Here is a 24007-nt window from a genome sequence, read left to right on the forward strand (position 1 = left end):
GGCAAGAGTGAATGTTGACATTCTAGGAATCAGCGAACTGAAATGGACTGGAATGGGTGAATTTAACTCAGATGACCATTATATCTACTACGGCAGGCAGGAATCCCTCAGAAGAAATGGAGTAGCCATTATGGTCAACAAAAGAGTCCGAAATGCAGTACTTGGATGCAATCTCAAAAACGAGAGAATGATCTCTGTTCGTTTCCAAGGCAAACCATTCAATATCACAGTAATCCAAGTCTATGCCCCAACCAGCAATGCTAAAGAAGCTGAAGTTGAACGGTTCTATGAAGACCTACAAGACCTTTTAGAACTAACACTCCAAAAAGATGTCCTTTTCATTATAGGGGACTGGAATGCAAAAGTAGGAAGTCAAGAAACACCTGAAGTAACAGGCAAATTTGGCCTTGGAATACGGAATGAAGCAGGGCAGAGACTAATAGAGTTTTGCCAAGAAAATGCACTGGTCATAACAAACACCCTCTTCCAACAACACAAGAGAAGACTCTATACATGGACATCACCAGATGGTCAACACCGAAATCAGATTGATTATATTCTTTGTTGCCAAAGATGGAGAAGCTCTATACAGTCAGCAAAAACAAGACCAGGAGCTGACTGTGGCTCAGGCCATGAACTCCTTATTGCCAAATTCAGACTTAAATTGAAGAAAGTAGGGAAAACCACTAGACCATTCAGGTATGACCTAAATCAAATCCCTTATGATTATACAGTGGAAGTGAGAAATAGATTTAAGGGCCTAGAACTGATAGATAGAGTGCCTGATGAGCTATGGAATGAGGTTCGTGACATTGTACAGGAGATAGGGATCAAGACCATCCCCATGGAAAAGAAATGGAAAAAAGAAAAATGGCTGTCTGGGGAGGCCTTACAAATAGCTGTGAAAAGAAGAGAAGTGAAAAGCAAAGGAGAAAAGGAAAGATATGAACATCAGAATGCAGAGTTCCAAAGAATAGTAAGAAGAGATAAGAAAGCCTTTCTCAGCCATCAATGCAGAAATAGAGGAAAACAACAGAATGGGAAAGACTAGAGATCTCTTCAAGAAAATCAGAGATACCAAAGGAACATTTCATGCAAAGATGGGCTAGATAAAGGACAGAAATGGTATGGACCTAACAGAAGCAGAAGATATTAAGAAGAGGTGGCAAGAATACACAGAAAAACTGTACAAAAAAGATCTTCACGACCCAGAAATCATAATGGTGTGATCACTCACCTAGAGCCAGACATCCTGGAATGTGAAGTCAAGTGGGCCTTAGAAAGCATCACTACGAACAAAGCTAGTGGAGGTGATGGAATTCTAGTTAAGCTATACCAAATCCTGAAAGATGATGCTGTGAAAGTGCTGCACTCACTATGCCAGCAAATTTGGAAAACTCAGGAGTGGCCACAGGACTGGAAAAGGTCAGTTTTCATCCCAATGGCAAAGAAAGGCAATGCCAAAGAATGCTCAAACTACCACACAATTGCACTCATGTCACACGCTAGTAAAGTAGTGCTCAAAATTCTCCAAGCCAGGCTTCAGCAATACGTGAACTGTGAACTTCCTGATGTTCAAGCTGGTTTTAAAAAAGGCAGAGGAACCAGAGATCAAATTGCCAACATCCACCAGATCATGGAAAAAGCAAGACAGTTCCAGAAAAACATCTATTTCTGCTTTATTGACTATGTCAAAGCCTTTGACTGTGTGGATCACAATAAACTGTGGAAAATTCTGAAAGAGATGGGAATACCAGACCACCTGATCTGCCTCTTGAGAAATTTGTATGCAGGTCAGGAAGCAACAGTTAGAACTGAACATAGAACAACAGACTGGTTCCAAATAGGAAAAGGAGTACATCAAGGCTGTATATTGTCACCCTGTTTATTTAACTTATATGCAGAGTACATCATGAGAAATGCTGGACTGGAAGAAACACAAGCTGGAATCAAGACTGCCGGGAGAAATATCAATAACCACAGATATGCAGATGACACCACCCTTATGGCAGAAAGCGAAGAGGAACTAAAAAGCCTCTTGATGAAGGTGAAAGTGGAGAGTGAAAAAGTTGGCTTAAAGCTCAACATTCAGAAAACGAAGATCATGGCATCCGGTCCCATCACTTCATGGGAAATAGATGGGGAAACAGTGGAAACAGTGTCATACTTCATTTTTCTGGGCTCCAAAATCACTGCAGATGGTGACTGCAGCCATGAAATTAAAAGACACTTACTCCTTGGAAGGAAAGTTATGACTAACCTAGATAGCATATTAAAAAGCAAAGACATTACTTTGCCAACAAAGGTCTTTCTAGTCAAGGCTATGGTTTTTCCAGTGGTCATGTATGGATGTGAGAGTTGGACTGTGAAGAAGGCTGAGCACTGAAGAATTGATGCTTTTGAACTGTGGTGTTGTTGGAGAAGACTGTTGAGAGTCCCTTGGACTGCAAGGAGATCCAACCAGTCCATTCCGAAGGAGATCAGCCCTGGGATTTCTTTGGAAGGAATGATGCTAAAGCTGAAACTCCAGTACTTTGGACACCTCATGCGAAGAGTTGACTCATTGGAAAAGACTCTGATGCTGAGGAGAAGGGGCCGACAGAGGATGAGATGGCTGGATGGCATCTCTGACTTGATGGATGTGAGTCTGAGTGAACTCCAGGAGTTGGCAATGGACAGGGAGGCCTGGCGTGCTGCGATTCATGGGGTCACAAAGAATTGGACACGACTGAGCGACTGATCTGATCTGACAATACAGGTGACCTGGGTTCGATCCCTGAGTTGGGCAGATCCCCTGGAGAAGGGAATGGCTACCCACTCCAGATTCTGGCCTGGAGAATTCCATGGTCTGTAGTATAGTCCATGGGGTTGCAAAGAGTCGGACACAATTGATCAACTTTTACTTCACAAGAACCTCACACAACAGAATCAATTATATATTATAAAGGAACTACTGAATATATTAAAATGATAAAAGTATCAAGGGAGAGATTGAGAATATGAGAAAAGATAAAAACATTATGGGGTAGGAATGAGAAAACACAGATTTTAAAAAGATCTATTTGAAGTAAATGTTCTGTGAAACAAAAATAATGAGTCAATGGATATGTTATATAGAAGATTAGATATTATTGAACAGAGATTAGTGAACTGGAAAATACATGTGAAGAAAACTTTTTTCAGTGTATATTTCTAGCAAAGTTCTAAAGTTATGGACATAAGTTTGGATAAACTCCGGGAATTGGTGATGGATAGGGAAGCCTGGCGTGCTGCAGTCCATGGGGTTGCAAAAAGTCAGACACCATTGAGTGACTGAACTGAACTGAACTCAAAGTTAGAGAATAGAGAAAATGAGGAATAATAAAATACTAATGGATGAAAGTTTCTCAGAATTGTTGAAATATTAGTATAAGTATCTTAGTTTCAGGAACCTTAATCAGGGGGCAGTCTTAAGATGGTGGAGAAACAGGACAGGGATACCACTTTCTCCCCCACAAATTCATCGAAAGAACATTTGAACACTGAGAAAATTCCACAAAACAACTTCTCAGTGCTGGCAGAGGACATCAGGCACCCAGAAATGCAGCCCATTGTCTTTGAAAGGAGGTAAGACAAAATATAAAAGAGAGACAAAAGAGGTAGGGAGGAGATGTATCCCAGGAATGGAGTCTTAAAAGAGAAGTTTCCAAACACCAGGAAACACTCTCACTGGCAGGTCTGTGGGGAATCTTAGAATCTCAGAGGGCAACATAACCAGGAGGAAAAATAAATAAATAATTAAAAACCAACAGACCACGTGCCTTACGGCAACTCCGAGTGCTCACAGCCACCACCAGCAAGTAGGCGCTGAACAGGCAGGTGCCGGCTGCATTGCTTAGGGTAAGGACCAGCTGGAATGCCCTGAGGGCAATATGAAGGAACTAATCTGAGATAGCAACCCAAACTGTGGGATAGCCAGAGATAGGGAGAGAGAAGAAAGAAAGAGAGAACTATCCTGCGAAAAGCCCTAACCTGAGGCACTGCTAGGGTTGCTCACAGAACAAAGAAAGAAAGAAAGTGAAGTTGCTCAGTCATGTCCGACTCTTTGAGACCCCATGGACTGTAGCCTACCAGGCTCCTCCATCCATGGGATTCTCCAGGCAAGAGTACTGGAGTGGGTTGCCATTGCCTTCTCTATTTCACAGAACTAGAACAAATAATTTCACAATTTGTATGAAAATACAAAAAACCTCAAATAGCCAAAGCAATGTTGAGAAAGAAGAATGCAACTGGAGGAATCAATCTGCCTGACTTCAGGCTATATTACAGAGCTACACTCATCAAGACAGTATGGTACTGGCACAAAGACAGAAATATAGATCAATGGAACATAATAGAAAGCCCAGAGATAAATCTATGCACCTTTGGATACCTTATCTTTGACAAAGGAGGCAAAAATATACAACGGGGAAAAGACAATCTCTTTAACAAGTGGTGTTGGGAAAACTGGTCAACCACTTATAAAAGAATGAAACTAGAACACTTTCTAACACCATACACAAAAATAAACTCAACATGGATTAAAGATCAAAACGTAAGACCAGAATCTATAAAACTCCTAGCAGAAAACGTAGGCAAAACACTCTCTGACATAAATCACAGCAGGATCCTCTATGACCCAGCTCACAGAGTAATGAAATAAAAGCAAAAATAAACAAATGGGACCTAATTAAACTTAAAAGCTTTTTCACAAAGAAGGAAACTATATATGGGAGAAAATAATAGCAAATGAAGAAACTGACAAACAACTAATCTCAAAAATATACAAGCAACTGCTGCAGCTCAATTCCAGAAAAATAAAGGACCCAATCAAAAAATGGGCCTAAGAATTAAACAGACACTTCTCCAAAGAAGACATACAGATGGCTAACAAACACATGAAAAGATGCTCAACATCACTCATTATCAGAGAAATGCAAATCAAAACCACAATGAGGTACCATTTCACGCCAGTCAGAATGGCTGTGATCCAAAAGTCTACAAGCAATAAATGCTGGAGAGGGTGTGGAGAAAAGGGAACCCTCTTACACTGTTGGTGGGAATGCAAACTAGTACGGCCACTATGGAGAACAGTGTGAAGATTCCTTAAAAAACTGGAAACAGAACTGTCATATGACCCAGCAATCCCACTGCTGGGCATACACACTGAGGAAACCAGAAGGGAAAGAGACAAGTGTACCCCAATGTTCATCGCAGCACTGTTTATAATAGCCAGAACATGGAAGCAACCTAGATGTCCATCAGCAGATGAATGGATAAGAAAGCTATGGTACATATACACAATGGAATATTACTCAGCCATTACAAAGAATACATTTGAATCAGTTCTAATGAGGTGGATGAACCTGGAGCCTATTATACAGAGTGAAGTAAGCCAGAAAGAAAAACACCAATACAGTATACTAATGCATATATATGGAATTTAGAATGATGGTAATGATAACCCTGTATGCAAGACAGCAAAAGAGACACAGATGTATACAACAGTCTTTGGACTCTGTGGGAGAGGGCAAGGGTGTGAAGATTTGGGAGAATAGCTTTGAAACATGTATATTATCATATGTGAAATGGATCGCCAGTCCAGGTTCGATGCATGGGACAGGGTGCTCAGGGCTAGTGCCCTGGGATGACCCAGAGGGATGGGATGGGGAGGGAGGTGGGTGGGGGGTTCAGGATGGGGAACACATGTACACCCGTGGCTGATTCCTGACAATGTATGGCAAAACCGCTACAGTACTGTAAAGTAGTTAGCCTCCAATTAAAATGAATAAATTTATTAATAAAAAAACATTAATCAGTTGTGAGCTTAGTATAATAAAGTATATCAAGCCAATACACAATGAATTTGAAAAATACCAAAGAGGAGATCTTAAAAACAACAAAATAGAATAGGCATATTATCTATAAAGAGGTGACAATTTGATAGCAGACTTCTTGAAAGCAACAATAGAAGTCAAAAGAATTGTACAGCCAACTAGATTAACATGTAAGAGCGGTTTCAAAATAAAGATGAGTTTAGGTAAATAAAATACATTTTTTCTCATGGCTGGGTCACTCACAGAATTCAGGCCTCTTTCAGAAATCTCCATATCAGAGAAGTATTCTTTGACCATCCTATCATAAAGAGTAATCCCTCTTCCCCTTACTATGCATTATGTTTTTTCATGCATTATTTTGTCAGATAGCTCTGAAAAAAATGCACTTTCATTTGCTTGCTCTTTCTTTCATTCCACTAGCCTGGATGCTGCACAAGAACAGAGACTTTATTTAGTTCACTGCTATATCCCTAGCACCTAAAACCCTACCTGATCTATAGTAGCTAATCTATAAATATTTTTGAATTAAAAAATGATTGAATGAATCCTTAGGAAAGGAACTGCTAAAATAATTTTTCATGTGGTTGAAAATGAAACCAGCAGGAAGACACAAGAAGGAATGGTGAGCAAAAGTGCTGACAAGCTTATGGGTAAACTAAACAAATAATGGCTCTCTACAAATGATGATAAGGGCTATGAAAACAAAGTAGAATAAATAACGACAGCAACCAAATGGAAGGAGAAAGCAAAGAGATGTGGACTGACGTATTCTTGTATTATTTGGAGAAGAGTGGAGATATTAAATTTAAGGTCAAGTATACATATTAACAAGGTAATCACCAAGGATATACTAGAAACAGAATGTAAAACTTACAAAAGAGGAAACACAAATGGGAATGTAGAAAAATGCTTCAGTCCCACAGAAAGGAAAGAAAAAATAAAGCATATAAGAACATGAGGGGAAAGAATATATAAGACAATAGAAATAAGCAATATAATCTACTGATAAATAAATAATGTAGTTATTTATTGTGTATTATATATAGAAGAGTCACAACTTAAGGGCGCATAAAAACACAGGTTGAAAATGAAGTGATGGAAACATATATGGGCAAATTTTGATCAAGATAAATCATAGAACTATAAAATACAAATAGCATGGATTGTAAGATAAACACTTTTCTTCAGGACAAACTATTACACTAAAAATGTGTATCAGGTAAAAAAAAAATTTATGTATGGGTAACATGGATTCAAAATATGTAAGGCAAAATCTTAATTGCAAGGAGAAAATGACAAACCCATAGATTTTCAATAAATGGAAGACCAATCAGGCCAATAATTTGTATGATGAAAGCATGTAAAGAATTCTTTTGACAACCATGAACTAAGGAATACACATATACTTATCTACTTAACAATTAGTTAACATATCTTTTTCACCAAAAATAGATGATCATATGCTGTCATAAAGCAAATCAAAGAAACAAAAAAGATTTCATATCCTATACACCATCTTCTTTTAATATGAGGCATTAAATTAAAAATTAATAACAAAGTTTTACATTTGAAAATTAGAAAACACTAAAAATTTTCCAAAAAAAAGAAGAAATCATAAATGATATTAGAAAATACTTAGAACTGAATAACAGTGAAAACACTCACAAAATGAAATCTTATATTCAACACTTCATATGAAATGACATCTAATTGATATTGCATGAATTTTTCTGCTGTTGTATTAGTTTCTGCTGTACAACAAAGTAAATCAGCTACATATATATATATATCCCATCCCTCTCTGACCTCCCTCCCAACAAAGACCCAGCACAGTCAAATAAATAAAGAAATAAAATATTTTAAATATCATTATCAAGTTTTATTCTTCCAGAAAATGTAAAGGTGTCCTAATAAGTAGAAAAACCTGTTAATTTAATTAGACATGTTAACAGATTAAAAGAAAAAAAATCACACAATCATCCTAATAGGGGACAAAACAGAAGTTGAAAATTTTTCAATTAAACACATACTTTTTAGAAAATTAGAACTAGAACAGAGTGCATATCTGCCATATTCATTATTGCCCATAGTCATTTGTTTGGCCTTTCTAGGATATCTTACAGAAATTCCCATATTATAAGTTCTGCCTTCCTAAATTGAGCCAAAACTCAAAATTCTCAGCTTTTCTTGTAGTTAGAATCAGACTAAATGCCCTAGTTATCACCAAGCACACAAATGCCACAAGAAACTTCAATTCAGAAGTTACAGCATGAGTAAACAGGATCTACATGGAGTTTCTACTTTTGCTAATTCAGGTGGTAACAAGTATCTTGTCTTTAGTGGTATACATTGGCTACTAAACACATAAATAGATGCTTAACTTCAAAGTTCATCAGAAAAAATGCAAATAATATCAATTAGATGTCATTTCATATACATCAGAATGGCAAAAACAAAGTGCAACAATATGAATCATTATCAAAAGTGCAGAGAAATGGAACTCATACACTTCTAATAGGATAAGAAATTGGTACAACCTCATCACAAGAATTATTTGACCCTATCTGAAAAACATGAAATGTTTGCAAACCCTGCAAATCAGAAATGTTATCTGTAGGTACACACCCTACAGAAACTCAAATGTGTTCACAAAAAGATGTGTACAAGAACATTTGTTTTTAATAGCAAAAAACCATTGTTGTTAATAGAAAAAAGCTGGAAACAGTCTAAATGCACACTGACATGAGAATTGAACGTATTAATATGAATAAATATTCATATGCTTTAAAAGTCTATAGCAGTTAAATGAACTAGGTTAAGAGCATCAAAAATAACTTTCAGTACAGTAAAAGATATGTTGTAAAATGTAAACAAGCTATGACACTTTTTAATTATTATAGTTTGAAAACATGAAAACCACTATTATTTTATTCATTATAATATTGCTATTTCATGTGATATATATAGAATTGGACCATAAAGCAGGCTGAGCACTGAAGAATTGGTGCTTTCAAACTGCAGTGCTGGAAAAGACTCTTGAGAGTCCCCTGGACAGCAAGGAGATCAAACCAGTCAATCCTAAAGTAAATCAACCCTGAATATTCATTGGAAGAACTAATGGTGAAGCTCCAATACTTTGGCCACCTGATGCAAAGAGCCATCTTTGGAAAAGACCCTGATGCTGGGAAAGAGAAGGTGGTGGCAGAAGATGAGATGGTTAGATAGCATCACTAACTCAATGGACAGGAATTTGAGCAGACTCCAGGAGATAGCGGAGGACAGAGGACCCTGGTGTGCTGTAGTCCATGGGGTTGCAAAGAGTTGGACACAATTTAGTGACTGAACAACAAATACATCCTCAGTTATAGGTCTAGAGTATGCATTGGAATGGCCAAAAAAAGCAAATTCATGGTTATTATTATCTCTGAGGAGGAAGGGAAGGAGAGAAATAGGATCAGGAGGATACACAGGGGATTTATTTATATCTTTAAAGATTATATTTCTAATATGAAAATAAATATAGGAAAAATTTCAAGATTTAAAAAAGTTGTTGTTATTCAGTTGTGCCCAACTCTTTGCGACCCCGTGAACTACAGCACACCAGGCTTAAAAAAGCTGGGTGATGGTTACCCAGTTTTTTAATGTGTTATTCTCTACACAGTCAAAACTATTGGGGAAAATCACATAGTAATTATTTGCTCTATAAGTATCGCATGACCTTTGGCTAAAAGCAATTCAATTTTGACCTGACCTTCTAGAAATGCAATCAATTCCTTCCTTGCAAATTGAGCCTTTGTATACTCTCCAAGGATGATTGCCTCCAAATTGACAAATGAATTCTGTTGTTTTGTGAGGCATTTAAATCAAATCTTCCGGATAATAAGCCTAAGTCTGCCTCCTGGGAAAGGTACTTAATACATTTCCTACACTGCTCAGAGATGACACAAAGCTCAAGGGGAAGAATTTCTGGCTTGGTGTTGAAGCTTGAATGTCTTCAACTCTCTAACACTGCACTGTGTATCAGTGCAGGCTTCCAGAAAGGGCGTGTGTGGCTGGATCAATTTAGCCGGGTCTCGGGACCATCCAGTCCTCGCTTTGCTCTTTGCCTCCTCTCTATTCTCTATTTAGGAAAACCACAATCTACATGCCTCTTTTCAGTTGTATTTAGCCTCTGACATAGTCTTACTGGTATTGTTTATGTGTTCTGCCTGTCTACAAAAGAGTAGTCCAGGAGATTCATGATCATGGACTCCTAGGCAAAACACTACAGACACAAACTCCTTTCAATGTTGCATCTGGGAATATGGTATACTATAGAAAAAGAGGAAACCGACAGCTTATGAGGCTTTCAAAATGCTCCCCTTCACTCTATGCATGAGGACACCAGTAAGGGAGGACTTGAAGTGGACACAGCCACTTTATTCCAGTGTTGAGGAAGAAACAGGTCCAATAATTTCAAGCCCACTACCATGGGAAAAAAGTCCCTATGTGGACTTTCTTTTTATTTAACACCATTTTTTCCCATGCAGTCTTTTGATACTTTGATAACTGCAAGACTTTCATAAGCAGAAGTCCAACTAAAATGTATATCACCCGAATCTGTTAAAAAGAATTAAGATTATAATATATCTTATGGGTCCTCATTTCCCATGCCTCCATTTTTTAAATAAATTAGTTTATTTTGGTTAAGCTAGGTGGTTAGTTCTGTTAGTGTATTGTCTACTTTCATCATTACCTGGCTGTCCACTATATAGCCTAGGAAGTTTCTCCCAGATTATTAAGGCATGATTGACAAATAAAAATTGCATATTTTGGTTATACGATGTGATTTTTAAAGGTCCATGACATGATGATTTAATATATACATTGTGAAATGATTACCACAATCAAATTAACACACCTATCACTTCATGTAGTCACTGTTTATGTGTGTGCATGCATGTATGTGTGTTGAGAACATTTAATAGCTACTCTCTTTAAAAATATTAGCTGTTGGAATGGGGTGGATGGTGAGAGGGAGGTCCAAGATGGAGGGGACATATGTCTAACTATGGCTGATTCATGTTGATGTATGACAGAAACCAACACAATACTGTAAAGCAATTATCCTTCAATTAAAAATAAGTAAATTTTTAAAATTTAGCTGTTAACTTTCTATTTTCCTTTCCAATCACTGACCATTTGAATACCCTACCATTGTTAAACCAGCATCCCACTTTTTCTTCATTCTAATTCAGAGGATCTTGACCAGGGAAAACTACCATTGGTCAAGAACCACTGCTCACTGGTAAGGAATAGACAGATTCAATTTGTGAGACAAGTAGAAATGAAACTGCATTTTTCATTATACCTCCCTGTCATTGCCACCTCTGCCATCTTTCCATATATTGACTGAGAAAATGGTCTAAAATATCCTAAAAATAGAAAATCATAGATAGTCACATGACTTCAGTTCATTCAAATTGACATTATATCCCTTGTTCTGTTTCTTTTCTGGGAGACTATCAACACAGGATTAATATTACTGCTGAAAAACTATGTATTGTGTGATCATCCAGCTCCATTTGCTACAAATGGTCAACACATGTTTTTATTCATAATGCTTGTAAAGTATATTAATGCATATATATGGAATTTAGAAAGATGGTAACAATGACCCTATATGTGAAACAGCAAAAGAGACACAGATGTAAAGAACAGACTTTTGAACTCTGTGGGAGAAGGCGAGGGTGGGATGATTTGAGAGAATAGCATTGAAACATGTGTATTATCATATGTGAAACAGATCGCCAGTCCAGGTTCAATGCATGAGACAGCGTGCTCAGGGCTGGTGCGCTGGGATGACCCTGAGGGATGGGATGGGGAGGGAGGTGGGAGAGGGGTTCAGGATGGGGAAAACATGTACACCCATGGCTGATTCATGTCAATGTATGGCAAAAACCACTACAATATTGTAAAGTAATTAGCCTCCAATTAACATAAATAAATTTTAAAAAAAGAAATTAGATATAAACATAAATGATTGTCTTTTAATAGTATTTATATGTTGGGGTTAGGTTTGTTTTCCTCTATTTAAAAATAAAATTCTGGGGAAGTCTTTACTTCAAAAAAAAAATAAAATAAAAAAGAAATGTATTTGACATGTGTTCTGCCTCTGAAGAACTTTCATCCAAGTGGAGGAACACAGTCATTATTTTCCCCTCAAATTTAATTTGTTTCATCTCATTCATTCTTAAATTTAACAAATAGTTGAGAGTCTGCCAACTGACGAACACCAGGTTAGGCATTGGTGGTACTGAGATTGACAAAACAGACATGACTCTTCATTGAGCTGTCAAACTCAGGATCAATGTCTGTGGGAGGCAGTGTTTGACCAAGGAGCGCAATGGCTACAAAGGGCTATGGCTGGTGCTGGTTCAGTGCTCAAACTGCCACCACAACTTTCCCACTTTGTGAATAAAAGACTGTCTCTATTTCCTTAGACAATTAGGCACCAAAGCTCCCTGTTTGAGTGGAAGAAAGTCAAGAACCCAGCTAGCTAGCCCTAATTTTCATTTACTTTTCCAAGTAGTATGTGGGCTCAGGGGAGCTTGCTTTCTTGATTCAATTAATTACTAAAGTCACACGACTATCTGATGTTTCTTCCGAAGTCATCCCTGATCCTGCCACAATTGCCACAGTCTATTAAGTAGTATGGGAAGAAAATTTTTAAAACACCAGAAATTTGTTTCCCAGCCAGACTGATCATAGCTATTCTGCCTTGTGATAGGATGGAAGTTCAGCGAAAAATAACCTGAAATGTATTTGACCAAAGGTTGCTCTATCAGGAAAGGACCATTCTGTTATTTCTGCTTAATCATGGGTCAGTGCAGGGGACAGACAAGTGGAAGATGAAACTTCAGAAGATAAAACGTCTGGATTGTTTGAAGTGTCTCCAGAGCCTATGCATACCCATGTGTGCCTTCTTGGGTGGGAAAAGAGCAGGGAGACAAGCTGGTTTGGGCAGGGGCTATGTGAATATTTCTGTAGTATCTCAGAATTGGGGTATCTGTTTGTATATGTGTGTCTGTGGAGTGCCTGGGGTAGTGTGTAAGCTGTTGTTTTTTTTTATTATTCTGCATATACTTTCTTATTTTGCCTCAATGTATTTATGGATGTAGATTATGTTGTGTGTGTGTGTGTGTGTTCAAACAGTAGCTACAGTTCCTTTCTTATGAAAATATTAATCAATCACTAATTCCCAGTAATAAAAAAGAGAGCTGCACCTGCCTGGAGAATTTGGTTATCACCCTGGCTGGCCTCACAACCACTTATGACTTCCTCTCCTGAGAACTAGCTTGTTTTTCCAGTTGACTCCTACACCTTGCCTGATTGAAGGAAGACCCCAGTAAAGACATGCCTAAACCACTTCTCAGCTCCCAGTCTTTTCCCCCTTGTAGTTCATCCTATACAGACTGCCAGATGAATCATTCTAAAATAATGGCTCCGCATTACCTGTAGGAAAAATCTATCATGACACTACACAACCATTTGTGTTTACCCAAAAGATCTAAATAAGCTTTGACCCTGCTAAGTAGTAGTCCCACTGAAGATAAAGAAAAATATCTATATAGTGAGCAGGGACATTTCATATTTTTGAACATATTTTTTTTCTGATTTTAAGATTTTTTTTTCAACCCAAAGTCACGCATTCAACAAGACTTTATGGACCATCTAATAACTTCAGACATTCTGAGCAGATAATAGCTTCTTTGTCTTGCATCATGATAATCTTTCAAAAATCTAATATTTAGAATCTGAAGTAGGTATTTATCAGGTCCTCCATTATGACAAGGTCTCGTGTCTGAACTCTCCACTGCATTCTTTACTTTGGCAGCAAGGGAGAAAGGTAGTAGCAGGGGAAGTCCTCGTAGATGGCTCATGAATTATCCCCTTGCTAGTTCTGCTATAGTCATCGTTTAGTAACTCAGTCGTGTCCAACTCTTTGCAACCCCAAGGACTGCAGTCCACCAGGCTCCTCTGTCCATGGGATTCTCCAGGCAAGAAGACTAGAGTGGATTGCCATTTCCTTCTCCAGGGGATTTTCCCGACCCAGGGATCAAACCTGCATTCCCATTGGAAGGCAGATTCTTTACCACTGAGTCACCTGGGAAGCCCAGTTCTGCTGTGCCCTGCCCTATTCCTTGAATCTGCTCTGAAGCTCTCCTCCTTACACCTACTCACATCTATAGAAGAACCAGTGTCTAGAAGTAGGTTTGACTCTTCCCCCAAATGGTTTGCATTGCTGTGGTCTGTCCACTTCCCCAGTGAGTGCTTGTTTGCAAGGAGTGGACGTCTTAAATGATACCACCAGTTGCTAGACTGAGAGTCCTCCACCACCTGCCCTTCTCATATGACCTATTTGTGCTAATTTGTGTGTGGTGGACCAAATATAAAGGGTGAGGGTCAGAGAAAGTTTAATTGAGAATAGGGAGCCAAGCTGAATTTTGAAAGACATGTTGTAGAAAGAAGGGAATGGTACTCCTAATGGGGGGGGGTGTTATATGCTTGATATGTGAATAGGCGGGGAGAGCAGGGCAAAAGATGCATTTAGTTAAGTGTAGGACAGTGAGGGTAGGGAATTCATGAGATAAGACTTCTCCTCAGAATATAGTTCCAAGGCCCTGCCACAGGAAAACCCCAATTGGTTTACTTTGACCTGTTGCATAATCTTTCACTTTTACCTTTGCAGAAACCATACTTACCATGTCAGTGTCTGACACAGGGCCAAAACTGGTCACATAGATGTCAGTCTTCACTTCAGTCACTGCATCTGGTTGAAAGAAAATAGAAAAGCAGAGTGTTAGGAAAGCCTGTTGCCTTAGCTCACATAGAGTCCAGTGCTGTTCTCCAAAAGAAAGCGAACTTACTACTTCTAAGAAAGAATATTTGGTAAAATCATAGGAAAACCCCTCAAAAAACTCTCATTTGTACTACTTCTTCACAGAGAATGTGCTCAGTATAGGAACAAAGTCCATCCCTTTAAATACCATTGAGAGTAACAGCAGAATTCCCAAACTCCAGAGCCTTTGGAGATCTCCAACACTCACACAAGCTGGGATGTCACACCAGGATTACCCTTACCTGTGGCACATTACAGATGTTCAGGACATAGGATGATTGCACTGCCACTTCCTAGCCCACTTAAAGTAGGGAGGGGATGTGTGACTGGTTTTGGTTATAGGAAGAAGAAATATGTGTCCCTTCCTTTGGAACAAATAATTTCCAATGCAAGACACTCCCTGCCATGGTAATCATGGAAACATATGTTTATATGGAGCTACTATAAGACTGAAATGGCCTGGAATGATGATCCAGAACTTGGAGGATAAGTGCCCTGGAAAGTTGCCTGGACCTACAATAGATTTTGCATCAATGAGAAGTAAACTTCTGTGGGGTTAAGTGACTGAGATTTGGAGATGATGATAGCCCCTGATATACACTTTGCATGTTTCCATTATAACTGTCTGTTTACTTGTCTGCTTTCCCACAAAACGCAAGAGCTCCTAAAGGGCAGTGTTCCTGTTTTGTTACCTGTTTGTACTCAGTAGATAGAAAAGGAGCCTGTTAACTCTGAAAGTGCTCACTGAACATTTTTGGTATTAATGGATGAATCTTATCACATATATATTTGCCAAGTTGCAAAATGATACTCAGAGAAGTGAAATGACTGCACTGCTAAGTTTCCCCTTTCCTCCTTCTGTCAGCCCTATTTACTGCATTGCAGCCAACCCACTCCAACATACCTCAAACAGAGCACAGGATAGCCTTCTTCAGCTTCTCAAAGTCAATGAGACCCTACCAAACACCTCATCATTACAGTTAACTCAAGCAAGGCTCACTCCAGTCCAGCATGAAAGTGAAAGTGTTAGTCACTCAGTCGTGTTCTACTCTTTGCAACCCCATGGACTGTAGCCCACCAAGCTCCTCTGTCCATGGGATTCTCCAGGCAAGGATACTGCAGTGGGTTGCCATTTCCTTTTCCAGGGGATCTTCCCGACCCAAGGATCAAACCTGGGTCTCCCACATTGGAGGCAGGTTCTTTACTGTCTGAACCACCTGAGGTTCCCTCCAGCCCAGCATACCTGACCCCAGCAGCACATGTCAGTAGCACAGCTAGTACACATAAAGCCCACATAGGACTTGATAATCAGGTTGGTTACTGCAGTCAATGGCACTATTTTCTTAATTTTAAAATTTATATTTCCTTTTCTAATTGAACTATAGTTGATTTAAAATATTATGTTCATCTTAAGGGTACAATATTGCAACTCAATATTTTATAGATTATATTCCATTTAAAGTTATTATAAAATATTGGTTGTAGTCCCTGTGCTGTATATTACACTATTTCTTCTACCTCATGGAAAGGTAATGGACAAAGCAACTCCATTTATAGCATGTTTACTATATCCATCCAGTCCTGGGTCCTAGCCTAGATTTACTTTATATCTTGTTGACTTCCCATTTTCCAGAGCCATCCCTTAGGCTTAATACATTGCTCCTCTATACAGGCACATATTATACTCAAGGACACTGCACACATCCACAAACATTCCATTTTCAAAAGAGACTATGAGTATCATTTAATAATCATCAAAGATATAGTCAATTCACCAAAACACACAATTTACTTCCAAGCTTATTCAGCAAATAACATGTCTCAAACTAGAGTTGTATTTTAAGTATTTGGACTTTCATCTAGAGCACAGTCTTCCCCCTATTTCTGTGCTTCAAGGACAAGAGACAATACTTCAGAATTCAGAACATACACCCTAAAGATTTGTCCCTTCAGATACACTGCCACATTCACTGGCTGTAGAAACATTGCCCTACCCCAAAGTACATAAAACACAATTAATTAATGGGAGAGATCACAATTACAGTTGAATCCAATATTCCAGGCAGGACATAGTTAGACACAGAACAACTTTCTAAACCAATTTAATTGTAAAAGTGGGCTTCCCAGGTGGCTCAGTGGTAAAGAACCTGTCTGTCAATGCAGGAGATATAAGATGCTGGTTTGACCCCTGGGTTGGGGAGATCCCCTGGAGTAGGGCATGGCAACCAACTCCAGTATTCTTGCCTGGGAAATCCCATGGACAGAGGAGCCTGGTGGGCTACAGTCCATAGGGTCACAAAGAGTTGGACACATCTGAAGCTACTTAGCACGCAAGATAGTTATGCAGATTAAAAACAGGCACCCATACTATAAAAGAAAAGAAAGTGAAGTTGCTCAGTCGTGTCCAACTCCTTGCGACCCCATGGACTGTAGCCCGCCAGGCTTCTCCATCCATGTAATTTTCCAGGCATGAGTACTGGAGTGGGTTGCCATTTCCTTCTCCAGGGGATCTTTCCGACCCAGGGATTGAACCTGGGTCTCCCGCATTGTAGGCAGATGCTTTACCATCTGAGCCACCAGGGAATCTTATAAAAGAAAAAGGAGAAGACAATTAGTAGTGATAAAGTCAGGAGACTGCTTTAGTTCCAAGAGGACAGTGGAGTCACTGTAGGTAGAAAAGAAGAGTCTTGGGCTGGGATAGGAAGGCTTACTTACATTCTGGATCTGACCTTGACTTTCTGAATGCCTTAAGATTTTTTTTTTTTTCCTTTTGGCTTTTCTCTTGTACAGGAGGTTTGTTACCAAACACATTTGAATTTTCTCTCTGCTCTGACTAGGAACTCTGACAGTGCAAAAAGCATGTGACTAAAAGTGTCCAGTGGTAGCAAAAGGCAAGTTTATTCTGCTGCCTGAAGAAGGTAGGTCAGTATGATCAGGCCACCAAAGATGGCTGTTCTCTTGTTCTCTGTACATCCACCTGCTGGACCAGTCTCTGCTTCACCTACAGCCCACTCCCATGACTGATCTTCTCTCTTAGTCATAGAGGCTGATAAGTAAATGCCTACTCACTTCTGGCCCCAGTTAGTGACTGATCTAATCTTAAGATCAGAACTATCTCCACTATGATGATTCATCACAGTGGCAGTGAGGGGTGCACCCCTCTACTGCTTTCCCTGGCAACTGATAAGCATCAACCTAACATCAATTCCCCCCATTACTGGTAACCTCCTTCCCACCCATTGATTGCTAAGAAGAGGCTGCTTTCCCAATGAACTAGGTCTCAGCCAAGCTTCAGAACTTTCTCTGACTTGGAAGCAGGGAAAGACTTAGGAAGTTTGGTCTATTACAGTGGACACAAATTCATTCTTACTCTATTTCTGTCCCATTTTGAAAGAATCTGGTAGATAAGAGAATTAGGGGAATTGATACTAAATGAAGGGTAGGTAAAGAAGTGGGGAGAAAGAAAGAAAGAAAAAGAGAGGGGAGGGAGGAAGGTAATTAGAATCTGATTAGAGGGAAAAGCAGAATTAGAAAGGATGAATGACAAGAGTGAGAAGAGGAAATTAAAACAGTTAGACAGCAAGAGATAGCAAGAGCTAACAGAACTAAAGAAAGACAAAGCAAGAGAAAAATGCTAAAAGAAAAAGAGAAGTAATGCTCTTGTCACCAAAGAAGCCAGAAATCTCTCAAGGAGTAGGGTATGAAGATAGGGATTGTCACTTGTATCATGGCAGCACAAGTGACGGAGGGCTCTGAATTTATGTTACCATCCTTAGATCTCTAGCCCTCTACTCTAAGAGCAGGTAAACACATGGATATTTGACATTTCTCCAGTGCCCCATACAGGGACCACAAAGCCCCAATTACTAAATCCCATCTTTTGACTAGGAAATCTAGGTGCTTTGGAGCAGTATATGTGCCAACACACAGAAGTACCCTGCAGAAGTATTGTACAGTGATTAACAGCATCACTAACTGGATCTGAATTTAGGTTCTGTCATTTACTCTTTGTGTGCGTTTTGTCACTTAACTTTTTTATGCCAGTTTCTTCATCTGGAAAATTAGGATAATGATACCATATATTTCAGAATTGCTCTGAGGATTTAAGGAGACAGTATTGAGGCCAGTATTTAGAACAAATCCAGTGCTCACTATATGTTAGCTGTTGCTGCAGCTTAATACTATTCCAGAGGCGAGGCCACATGAGCCACCCATAAGGCCAGGTGGACACAGAACTCACCCAGAAGTCTAAGGTCCTCAATTCCAGACAAAGAAGAGAGTATCCACCCACCACTCCAGCTCCTCTGTGTGAAGGAATAATTAGAAGTTTGCTATTTCATTTAATTAAATGAAAAGACCAGTGAATTAGACTAAAATTAGTGAGGGCTACAATTCATAGTCTAGCCCCTGTTGACAGCCTTCTCCTTTTTCAAATGTAAGAAATTATTTAATTGGGAGATGAGTGGAATTCTTTCTTATTTTTAAACAAATACTTTCTTTGTTCCTTGGCTCTTTTTAAATTACTTTGAAGATCTAATTTCCTTCAAATATTACCTTCTGAAACTAAAGGTTAACAGAATTATCTTTTCCTTTTGCAAATTTACTGTGGTATTGCAAGTAAAATTCCAATAAAATAAATTGGAAGTAAAATATAAACTTGAAATTTATATTTATATAAACACACATGCCTTTAGCCCTCAGCAGGACTCCCATTGGTGGGGAACTTATCAACCAGTTCCTAATGTCATTCCAACTTGCTTTTGATCTGAAAGAGTAAAGATAAGCCAAATAGCAAGAGATCACTATGTTTATGTTAACTATGAGGCTCATGTATGTGCTGTGTGCTTAGTCGCTCAGTTGTGCCTGCCTCTTTGAGACCCCATGGAATGTAACCCAGTAGACTCCTCTGTCTATGCAATTTCCCAGGCAAGAATACTGGAGTGGCCTGACATTTCCTCCAGGGTATCTTCTTGACCCAGAGATTGAACCCACGTCTCCTGAGTCTCCTGCATTGCAGGTGATTCTTTACCAACTGTCATCTCACAATAAACTGTATTTCCTTGTTTGAATTAAAATAGATCCCCATTAAGCTGTGGATTTTGTTCTTTGAGCACAAACCAGAGTAGGTTCCCCAACTCTAGCTTCTCCACTCCAGCACACATACAAACATTTGTCTTAGTACTGCCCTTTGGATCCATTCAACAAAGTCTGCTTCCAGTTCTTTTGAGACTTAAAGACTTTCAGAGATTGAAAAAAATTGATCATGCTACCCCTAAGTCTGATCTTTTTATTCCTTTCCATGTCATGATTTTAAGCACCCTCACTTTTCCCATTCACTTTCCTCTGGCTTGGGTCTAATTTTTTTTTTTAACTGGCACTCTGAAATATGTTTTATGATGAAACTGTCACAAGTCTATTAGAGACAGGATTATAAAATGAACAATATGAACAAAAGCCAACCATACCCCCTTTATTTCATTATAGGCTATGATGGACTTTTCAATTCTTCCCAGTAACAGTCTTTCTGAGAATAGTGAGGTTTTAAGGACTGGAACTTTGACTAAAAGAACAAAGCCCTGACTTTTCTGTATTCTTACTTCTGTATCACTGGAAATTTTAGAGAATAATTGCTTCTTGTTGTGCATGCTTTTCATTGTGAGGAGAGACTAACCTACTAGAAATGAGTTTCCATGTGACTAGCGGGTCTGCTAGCAACATGGATTTAGGGAGTGGGCTATGGACAGGGTCTCAGAGATCTGAGAGTTGGAGTGCTCTGTTCTGTTAACGGCCTTCTCATTTCTCTTTGATAATCCTTGGGGACAGAGATACTGTAAGTACTCAGTGACACACCCCTCTCCCAACAGCATTAATCACTGATAAGCTCTTCAGAGGAATCACAAACAGATGGTTTAGGGAAGCAGATATAACAAAAGTCTGTGTTAGAGATCCTAAGCTCTAATCTAAACTCTGCAGTTGAGTAATAACCCTTTTGCAGAGTGTTTGGGCACAGCTCATAACTTTTGACATTTGGTAGGCTAGAGGTCTAGCACTATGTTTATGCTACTCCATCTAGTGTCTGACACTTGGAATGTACAGCAACTCTTAATAGCTAGCTGCATGCAACATATGTTTATAACAAAACATCAGTAAGAAATACCACAAGATTTAAAAGAGACCACAATCACTACCAACTTAACAACTGTGGGTTCTCATTAACTCTACTATTGCTAGAATCTTGATGCTCACAAAGGTAATATAGAACACACAACTGTTCTTATTTTCTCTGGAGCTACAAATCCAAGTATTGCCTTCATGGCATCCAGTCCCATCATTTTATGGCAAACAGAAGGGGAAAAAGTGGAAACACTGACAGATTTATTTTCTTGGGCTCCAAAATCATTGCAAACAGTGACTGCAGCCATGAAATTAAAAGATGCTTGCTCCTTGAAAAGAAAACCATGACAAACCTAGATAGTGTATTAAAAAGCAGAGACATCACTTTGCCAACAAAGGTCTGTCTAGTCAAAGCTATGGTTTTTCCAGGAGTCATGTATGTATGTGAGAGCTGAACCATAAAGAAGGCCAAGTGCCAGGAATTGATGCTTTCAAGTTGTGGTGATGGGGAAGACTCTTGAGAGTCACTTGGACTGCAAAAATATCAAACCACTCAATCCTAAAGGAAATCAACCATGAATATTCATTGGAAAGATTGATGCTGAAGCTGAAGCTCCAATACTTTGGCCACCTGAGGCAGAGAGTTGACTCACTGGAAAACACCCTGATGCTGGGAAAGACTGAAGGCAAAAAGAGAAGAGAGTGGCAGAGGATGAGATGGTTAGATAGCATCACTGACTTAATGGACATGAATTTGAGCAAACTCTGGGAGACAGTGAAGGACAGGGAAGCCTGGTATGCTGCAGTCCATGGGGTTGCAGTGTGTCGGACATGACTAAGAGACTGAACAACAAGAACCCTATCACAAGGGAGATTGGAGGGCAAAGATACTGCAGGAATGTCCTTCCATAAGACCCATATTAATGCCACTAGAAGCACTGAGCACTGTAACCAGTTTTGAGAAAAGTCAAAATACCATTTGAGTATTTTCTTTACATGGGCCAAACCCTGAATATTAATTATTTTTTTCCTACCCATTTCTTTACTACATTGGTGCTTATTTGTTGCTTTTGCCACTGGTCCTCTCTTCTGTAACATGTATTGAACAAATAAAACCATCAGACAGCAGCCTCTTCAGTGGTTCATAACCCTTTGCTGAAAATAGAGGCCACTCCCAAGAGCCAGTAGGATTTCCTTGGGGCAAAATTATGAGAAATTTAGAGAGGGAAGCAGAAGCAGTGCCCAAAAAATTACCAAGAAATAAGTTGGAGAATGACTACATGATGTGTTCTCCACTCTAGAGACACGTCCTTAAGCCAGAACAAGCTGAAAGCCAGGGGAAAAGCAATATAATTTTTAAAACAGCTGAAATATTCTAAAATGTTACAAGGACATTCTGATATTTTTCCAGGGCCTACTGATTTTGACCTTATGCATAAAATTAATAAATGGTAAATGGAATCTGGAAACTTGGGTTAATCCTGGTCCAACCTCAAGTTAACTATACCTTAGTTTCTTTATCTGTAAAAAATGGAATCGATTTTGTTATGATTCCAACACTAAAATCACTGGCCATAATCGATTAAAAGAGGCTACCAGAGGGACTTATACTGTCACTGTTATTGTTTGGAACTTCCAGATAAGATGGCACAGGTAATAAACACACAATAATGAGACATAAAACATAAAAAATATAATTGTTTCAGATAAAAGATCAAAATGTCATGTAACAGAAAAAAATCAAAGATGTACACAATATTGAAGCCAGAGTTCTGGTCTGAAAAGAAGAGGTAGAGTGAAGAAACTAAAATATTTCTTTGTACAAAAGGAGAAATTGGAAGTACAATATTATACAAGCACAAGACAGTAAGAAAAAGAGGGTGAAAAACACAAATTCAAACAAAGTTAAACTGGTTTTTGGCATAGTGGAGTAACAGCATTACAGCCTTTCTTTCCCACTGATTATAAATAAAATTTCTGGATAAAATACAAAAGCAACTATTTAAGCACTCTGAAAAGTGAAAAAGAACAGGTGGTTTATGGAAGGAAACCAAAACTTGGAGAAGCAACCCACAGGGAAATACATTTCCTGTGTTTTTTTTCTCTTCTTCTTTTCTCTTGTAGCTCTGCTTCAAAGGCAAAGCTACATAGTGGGATAGTGGCACAAACAGCCAAAACTCCTGACAAAAAACATCTGTCCTACCAGAGAATCAGGGGAAAAGGCAACTGCAGACCAGAGGATGGGGAATCCCAAAGTACAGAGGGTTAAACAAGAAGATCCAATAATTCTTCCCTCAAAAAACATAGGTTTACCATTAAGAACAAAGGAAACGAATCCTGAATATTCAATGGAAGGCCTGATGCTGAAGCTAAAGTTCCAATATTTTGGCCACCTGACGGGAAGAGTGAACTCATTGGAAAAATTCCCACCCTGATGCTGGAAAAGGTTGACGACAGGAGAAGGGGGCAACAGAGGATGAGATGGTTGGATAGAATCACTGACTCAATGGGTATGAATTTAAGCAAACTCTGGGAGATGGTAAAGGACAGGGAAGCCTAGCATGCTGCAGTCCATGGAGTTGCAAACAGTTGGACAGGACTTAGCAACTGAACAACAACAACATGCCCCTAGGACACACCCAAGGCAGCATGCGCAAAGGCTTTGACAAGTACACTATGATTTCACACAAAATTTCACATTAGTCCTGAGTTACACAAGTATAGGACAGACTCAAAGCCATATAGCAAAGGTTTTGATAACTGAATTATTAAGTAATATGTAATCCACAGCCCAAGTCTTGAGACTATCCCCTCAGTGATAACATGTGGAGATACACCAAGTGCAGTATAGCAAAGATCTTGAAAACGTAAAGATCTGGGTATCACCATCCAGAGAAAGCAAGGCAGACCTTGCTGCTTAACCAAGCTGATTCTCTGCTAAAACAAACAAACAAAAAATCAACATTCTCCAAAGCATTATGACAAGGCTGAGGCTCCACATAATATGAGTCAAAATGTCTAGAATAGAATTCAGCATTATTTTACTTAGAAAGAACTAGAAAAATATTGCCAATTCTGAAGGGAAAAGACAACAAAGGTGAAATATAACACAATACAGATGTTGAAAATTTCAAAGATTTTTAACTCCAATTATAAC

At 38.9% G+C, this 24007-nt stretch overlaps 1 protein-coding gene across 1 annotated transcript in view; it reads right to left on the minus strand.

Annotated features, from left to right (window-relative positions):
• The window catches only part of GABRA3 (gamma-aminobutyric acid type A receptor subunit alpha3), a 240973-nt gene that overhangs the window by 82025 nt on the left and 134941 nt on the right, over positions 1 to 24007 (minus strand). Inside the window, exon 4 of the mRNA XM_005888785.2 lies at positions 14600 to 14667. Coding sequence (XP_005888847.1) covers positions 14600 to 14667 — 68 coding nt within the window. The remainder of the gene's footprint in view (positions 1 to 14599; positions 14668 to 24007) is intronic.

Source organism: Bos mutus, chromosome X (genome assembly GCF_027580195.1).
Source record: "Bos mutus isolate GX-2022 chromosome X, NWIPB_WYAK_1.1, whole genome shotgun sequence".
NCBI lineage: Eukaryota > Metazoa > Chordata > Mammalia > Artiodactyla > Bovidae > Bos > Bos mutus.